Genomic DNA, 7,877 nt, shown 5'->3' on the forward strand with positions numbered 1-7,877 from the left:
GTGTATATTTCAGTGAACATCAAAAACCCCAATTTTGTCTCATCTTAAAAATATTTATTTTTGTGGCTGAATTTAGTGCTCATGAGAGTAAAGCTCTAAGGATATTTTCAGCCAAGATCTAGAACAGATGCCATAGATGCCACCACAGGCTTCCTATAAGGAACCAGCTGCACACTTCAGTTCTGTCCTGCAGCAAATATACTGGGCCTTGGAGCAGAGCATGCCGAATCTATGCAGTGGTGTGGAGATGCAGACTAGGCACTAGAATTGGAGCTTCCTCTCCATCCCAGGTTCAGTGATCACAGTAATGGGATTTGATCTGCCACCTGAAGGCCAGGAGATGAACCTACTGAACAGCCTGCCTGCCTAAAGAGCAATGCTGTAGCATCAGCTCAGAGGTACACTTCTTCTATCTGGAGTTATTAACATCTAAAAGAGCTGTATTATACAGAAGACAAAGTTGACATAACTGGATGAAACTACATCATTTCTTCTTCTTCTTCTACATACAATTTGCCAAGCACCTGAGACACTATTCTCTCTGTTGTGAAACAAAGCTTCTAAAAAACAACAGAAACCCCACCTGGTATGAATAAATGTCCATTTATTACATTAGGGCTGGAAAAAGACAAGGAAAACCCAACCTATTAAAGTCTTCCATCTTAATAAATGAGACTTATTTGGTTACTGTGCCTTCTAACAATGACTGATGAAGTGGCACTGGCCTGGGTGACAGGAGAGGTTCGGGAGAGGAGGGAGCTGTGGTCTGATTCAGCCAGCCACTTTGGAGTGTCCCATCCCATCAGCAGAGTGATAGATGCACAGCTTTAAACCTAATACAAAAATATTAACACTTTTGGACATTAGTCATCACTGTTATATCTCTACAATATAATCCTTTATACTGTACAGCTATAACATAAAAGGTGCAATTCCTTTTTCTTTAAAAAAATCACACACAGCACATGTTTTTATCATTTTATTTTTAAGTATAAACTTTTTTAAACACTTTACATAAATTAACTCCTCTGAGACTAATATTTGATGTACAGTAAATTGTAATTCATATAAAAATCCATAAACAACTCGTCTCACATAATTTACAAAAAAATCAGGGTTTCCTTTGCTTATCTGCAACAAGGATTCTACTTGCCATTTTCCCCCCAAGGCAAACCATGTTAGCGTTGTAAAATCCATTATTAAATTCCCATGGTAGCATAAGTCACTTGTGCCAATGTCCTTTTAGAAAGCAGCACAGTTTAAAGCAGTTGGGTTGTCTATAAACAGTAATTTTTGCCCCACGTTTTAAAATTAACAGATACATACCACATCCTATGCAGTGAGAAAGAGAGAAAAAGAGAGAGAGAAAGAGAGAGACTACTTCTGGTAAGCAAAGGTCAACAATTCAGTAATATTTAGAAACACTGTATGGGTCTGTATCTTAAGTAAATACAGTGCCTCAAAGGAACAGACAGCCTGTTGCAAAATCTGTAGGCCTTTTTCTTTTCTTTTTTCTTCTTTAATACTTTTCAGTCCAACTTGAGTGCAGCGATATGCATATGTAAACATATTCTTTAAAGCAGATCACCTTTAAGGTCATTGAGAAAAACAAAAAAGTTTTGTCATTAGCAGTATCATTCTTCTGGAAGGCGCTCTTTTCGTTACAGAGTCTGTTCGGATTGTGCTACAGAAAAAATCTGAGCAAAGATGTCAGCTTAGGCTCAAGTAGTAATGCAGCAAAACAGTTTGGTCTCCTTTTTAGAAGACACTGGTACACAGTCTCTTTGGCAGCCTGAGCTAAGCCAGTGTGTTACCTCTTTCCTATCTCACTTTGTCTGAGGAACTGTATATTGTTAGCGCTGTCTGCTAATTCTGGATATTGCTCCACAGAGAGTACATAGTACCCATCATATCCTTGTACCTTTCCAGCGCTAAGTAACTGCCTCTTTTCTCCTTCTGTCCACAACCTGGCGCCTTCTTCTCCATCTCTTACTCTCTGTTGTTCTCTGGCCCAGGCACTGGAAAGAGCTCTTTGCCTGGCTTGCTCCAGTATTCGGGCCTTTTCCTCATCAAGTGTCATGCCATAGCGGACGTGAAGCGCTAGAGCACCATACTGCATCTCAACATCAGCAAACCTACGAGTCCTGCCGTTTACCACAGTGGTGGACTGGGACACAGTGACGTTGATGCCATTCTCCAGGGCCTTCCGCCCACTTGTCAGCCTCAGTGTCCCAAGGTCACTCTCAGGGGAGGTGGTCTTGATAAAATAGTGCGTGTCCTTTCCCTCAATGGTGAAATGCAAGTTTTCTAGGTAGTAGGCGTTGTTCAAAACAGCTGCCACTTTTATGCAGTCCTCATTTGCAATGTTGAGCACGTTTGTTTGCACTTTGCCTTGATTGACAGCGAGCATCACCCCTTTCCCAATGAGAGACTTCACCGTAGCAAACCACAGCCATGACTTCTCTCCACTGGATTTCCGTCTGCTGACCTGCACTTCTGCCATCTTTCCCAGGGAAAGGAAGGCCTTTGCTTGTCTCGCCACTTGTTGTTGCACTCCAGAAATTGGCTGTAAACAAGAACAGACAGAAGTTTTACAAGCCATCTGTAGCCCTCTGACGCCAGCCAGGCTTTCTTGGTGTGCTGCCCGTGGACGACAACAGGATATGCCACAACTGACAGTGCCAGGGAGTTAATTAAATCTACATACTGCTCGTTCTGCTGAGTTACATGACTATTTTGTTTGATAATGCTCAGTGCTTTTTCTCTTTGTCTCCCCAAGAACCCGCACAAAATTAAGATTTAACTTCAGAGGCTACTTCCTGGGCTGCGTATAATACTTACTATGGGTATGAGCTATCTTACTACAATACAGTGTCATCTCATCCTTTGAGCTTGTTCGACTATGATTCCTGTCTGCCATGAGTCCATCCAAATTGAGGAGATTTTTGCAGGTCACAAAGCTGCACTTTACAATAGGAACAGAACTTTCTTTATGCTGAGTCAGGAGATAAGAGTCTCTCGGGTAGCTGCAGTCTGAGACCAAACTGCAGGGAGGCTCTCATAACCCCTTAAGCTACAACAGGACGGAGGGGAATCAAACTGTAATGATAATCTCTACAGTAAAAGCAAACAGTACACAGCAGTGAGGCAGAATACTGGGGACTGATGCCCTTTCTTGCAAATGCAGAAACTGGTAAAAGGGGATTTGTGAAAGAGCTGAACTGTGGCCAATTCAGTTTTGTGAACTTCCACTTCACTCCAAGTATCAGCATGCTGCCTGAAAGAGATGAGCAGCTTTTCCCCCCAGAACTTCAGATGGGTGCAGTCCTGAATACAGCAGAATGCTTTGTTGACAAGTAGCAAAGACAAGGGGCAACAAATGAAAAGAACCAATGGGCAAGTCTAAAATATGTTTGCTTGGTATTTCATGTTTTACTGTGTCTGGGGTATTCCTGTTGAAAAGGTAGGTGTCCTATAAAGGGGAGGAAATAAGAGGTGCAATTGTGAGGTGCAAAAGCACAAGATGGAAAAGCTAGGATAGGAGAATCTGTTAAAGAAGTTTATTTTGACTGTTAAGAGCTGTATGTAGCCCTGTCTGCCAGATGCAGTCTTGGTAAAGAGAAAGAATAGCTGGGGAATGGGACCTGCCAGCATAACTGGTGTGCTTAGCCAGAACAGCTAGAAGAGCAGGAGCAGCTAGCAGGGATGGTCAGCTAGCATGGCTAGATCACAGGGCAGCTCACATTACGGGGTCAGCTGTAGTTGGGATGAGGCCTTACAACTGCACAGAATAGGCACATCTTATCTGTCTAACCCTGGGTCTTAACAGCTACAAGCTGTCAATGAGCTAGTATTGATGGAGGTGGGGAGCAGACAGCTGCCCTAGCAGTTGTCTCAGCAGGAAACAGAAAGATTTAAATAGCTTTGGCTGCACTTTTGAAAAGGAGTACTTAGTTTCTGTAGATGATACAGTTTATCTTCCAATTGACCCCTTCTCCCTTCAGGAAAATACTGTTTAACCCATTTGATTCACTGCTGGCAAATGAGACAAAAGCCTGTTTAGTTTTCCCAAATTTCTGGGTGGGAGTCCAAGCAGGAATCCTTAACAGACTCCTACAACCTTAATTCAGCCTTGCTGCTAATGAGAGCCTGGCAAAAGGTTTGCAAAGGCTTCTTTGCTCTGCCATGAGGGCAGCTTTCTGGAAGGGACAGATCCTGATGGAATTACAAATTGACTTGGACTCTCAACTCTTCCTGAATCTGGCAGATTCCTGTCTGCATTACTAACAAGTATGGATTTCAGCTGTTGTAAATCCTACATGAAAGCTATTGAGCACAAAATACATTCTAGACAGCATGCTCTTCAGTGAGAGCAGTGAGATGCTATAGCAACTTCATAATGACAAAGTTTGTTTGTCTGTAGCATGTATCCTCAGAGTTCTGGAGCAAAATCTCAGAGCTCGGTACTGCTCACTCACTCCAGAACGTTTCAAAATACTAAGTGGTTTGCATGATTACTTCTGACTCCTGGTTGCACTTGCTTCTTCAACAGTGAGTATCATAGTCACAGCTTTTTCCTACCTGAGAATTTTGGATCTTTGTTTTGCTCCCACTTCTCCTTCTCTGTCATGTCACAAGCGCCTGAGCACTCCTCATGTTTTGAACTCTTTTCTGAAGATTTTTGACAACTAGCTGTCTGCTGTATCTCTTTGACTAGACTGGTTCTCTCCCTGATGCACCTCTTTCCTGCTGTTGTTAATGGATAACTGCCTTTGAGATCTAAATAAACAACCTCTGATTGTTCTTCACAGCCACACCTGATGACAGGTCTCTTGTCTCCTGATACAACCACCTTGCCTGGAGTACTTGTAATGCTCCTCCTTCATTGCTTCTACCACTCATGGGAGACACTATTCACATGCTGTGCTCTGAGGTCTTTCCCTGTTACTCAAGTCTGATACTCAAACCCACTTACTCAACCCTGGCTATTAAAATACATATATATATATAGCATGTCACTGCACAGGATTACCCATTTTACTACATCTTAACACCTTCTTCTTAACTGAGAACTGTAGGAGTTTTGAGGGCATAGATCTTTGATCTTTGAGTGAGTTTGATTTGTAAATATAACTTTCTTAAATAACAGATTTAGATTTTCCATATATATTTCTTACATCATTTAAAACTGTAGCAACTTTTCAGGACTGAAGTTCATTTTTTTCCTCCCAAAGAACTTCATAAGCACCACGAGTTTTGGTTTTATGTAATGTAATGGGTTTTACCTCAGGTAATTTCATTTTCAATATTTTATCTTTACATATAAAACATGGTTAATATTAAAGAGAAGTAAAATTGTAGTGGTGCCTGTATGTATAATTTATATCACCTGTTCTTCTGTTTATTTCCCAGTCTATTTTTTACTACAGTGTTCAGTTTCTGCCTTCAGGCAGAGTGCTAGTACAAATCAAATCTCTCTAGTTTCTGCTACGAAACTTTAAAGGGTCTTAAACTTCCTTCCATTGATTATTTTCTTTGTGCATTTTTATTATTGCTGAAAGCAAACAAAATCTTATTTGAAATAGTACCTAACTTAGCAAATCTGTAAGAAAAAACACCATCTCTAATTCTTACGAAAAGTAAATAAAAATTAGAGGTGTCTGAAAAGCACTGTTCAGATTTAACTTAGCAAGTAGCACTGTCAGGATTATCCATGCCTAGTTAAGATCTGAACAGAATGGCACATTCTGTCTTGTTCCATTTATATGTTTAGTTTTGTTTCTTACTGGTATGTCTTCCCATTGCTGGCTCTTCACAAGTTCATAAGAAGGTTCAGTTAGATCAAATTTCGGAACGGGGAAACCAGGAATGGCATTGTGCAGATGGAAACCGAATGTCACCAGCCAGCTGTTAACATCTGAAAGAGAATTATTAAACAAGAGAGAAAAATACTATAATTGTTCTTTATTTTGCAATCATGCCATTTTTACATGGAATAGCTTTTGGCATAGTTGATTTCCTTCTGTAACATGAAAGTTATTCAACAGTCTTCATTTTGATAGGTATGGATTCAGATTTGTAGAATAGCAAGCCTATAAAGAAAACCTGAAGAAAACTTCTGTTCTATGTAAGAGTTGCACTATGCTTGTTTGGAAGGTATTGCAGGCTTCAGTGATTCTGAAGGCCTCAGGGACTTTCAGAACAACTATAGGAGCACAATTAAGGTGAGATTTCCTTCTAATATAGCCTAAACTAATTGAGGTTTCATGGTCAGGCTGAACATGCTTTATGTTGCATCTTCACCATCAATAGTTTAAAGCAAAGCAAAAAAGTACTGCAGGCACATCCTGTCCTTTTCTTACATATGTGTTACTCTAATGTCTTCAAACTACCCCTGAAACAACACCTATGGTCAATTACCTTTTAAATGATTTGGTAGGTATTTTGTGTTGATTCAAGAGAAACCTCTCCCTCTTCAAGATAAAGTTGGACCGATGAAATTAAAAGCCAATGAAATTTATTACAGTTGCATCAGTAAGCAGACAGGATACTAAATTAGCATTAGATAACATTATTTATGATACCTTTTATGTTCTGTTAAAAATAAATAGATGAGGGATGCCAAAAATTAATTAGTTAACAATTGTTGGACAAAAATAGGTGCTCTGCCTTGTTTCTGTCTTTCTACCCTGTCCAAATACAAAGCTTAGCAGAAGTTGCCAGAGTGCTCCTTACCAAGTCTAGTAGTTTTCATGAAAGAAAACCCCAAATAAGGGGAACAAGGAACCACATTTTTTCAAATGTTACAGGAATAAAAAATACCTACATTAAAATTATGGTAACCTTTCCAGATAAATTATATGCCTTATGAGGCTCTACATCTAAAACTGCCAGCCAGCCAAATTACTAATTGTAATGACAACCTTATATGACCAGTATGTGTCTATTCATTCCATACATCAAAGATGTTAAGAAAAGAACTAAAACTGTATTTTGAGGGCAATTTTTGAACTAAGTGCATAATTTTCAATGCCACAAAGAATCTGATTGTAACTGCATCCCCTAAGCACATGCTGCTGAAAGAGGACAGATCCAACGGTCTGTTATTATCTTGCTCCCAGGCAGCCCGTTAGCAACCCTGTTAATAGCTGCTGTTTGTTAAATTAATGCAAACCCATTTGATTCCCAGGATGCTTTTCTGAGTGGTAGTCTCATAAGTAAGTGGTGTTGAGCCCCTCCTGTAGACTGGCACTGCCTATATGAAATATTTAGGATTATTTATATGTATTCAAATATAAAAATTCAAATGCAAGTCATGCATTTTTCAGAAAATTTTGGTGATGTACAGTCAGTTTTTTTGTATGTAGAATAATGGAACTCTAGACCCACAGAAAGCATATAGGTTCCCTAAGAACTCAGTTATACAAGAAATGGCATGTTAGCAGCTTTTTGTTGCTAACATTTGCATTTCACAAAGAAATTCACATTCTTTTTTCTATATGCTCTGCCTCCTTTCCTGCCCCTGGCTGTGTACTCATTACTTTGTGCTGGCCCTGAAGCTTATTGGACTTCTCTTTCTTAGCCAATTTACATTAGTAGCCTTGAAAAAACCTACCCTGGTAGATATTAATCAACTGCCAGTGAGTGTATTCTGCCTTGTTAATGAGTTAAACTGGTCACAGAAAGACCCCCTCACACTCTCACTCCCTCTTGTTGGATCTTTTTTGTCCATGAATATGCACTTTTTACTGCTCAGCAGCCCAAGCTATGAAGAAGCCTGACTCTAATCCTCATGTAAGGAGATTCTCATGAACAGTCTTGAGCAGTTCTTTCTCTTGTACTTGCTCAAGGAGTTCCTCCCCCCACCCCCCCCACCC

The 7,877-nt window shown here is 40.0% G+C and overlaps 1 protein-coding gene across 1 annotated transcript; it reads right to left on the reverse strand.

Annotated features, from left to right (window-relative positions):
* Positions 1-966: 966 nt before the first annotated feature.
* LOC104401571 (teneurin-3-like) lies at positions 967-5,951 on the reverse strand (the record flags this gene model as incomplete). The annotated part of the gene is made up of 2 exons (XM_010009186.1): positions 967-2,566; positions 5,787-5,951. Coding segments are annotated over 2 exons (921 nt in total), but the record flags the coding sequence as incomplete, so codon positions are not given.
* Between the last annotated feature and the right edge of the window lie 1,926 nt (positions 5,952-7,877).

Source organism: Nestor notabilis, unplaced genomic scaffold (genome assembly GCF_000696875.1).
Source record: "Nestor notabilis isolate BGI_N333 unplaced genomic scaffold, ASM69687v1 scaffold27630, whole genome shotgun sequence".
Taxonomy (NCBI): Eukaryota; Metazoa; Chordata; class Aves; order Psittaciformes; family Psittacidae; genus Nestor; species Nestor notabilis.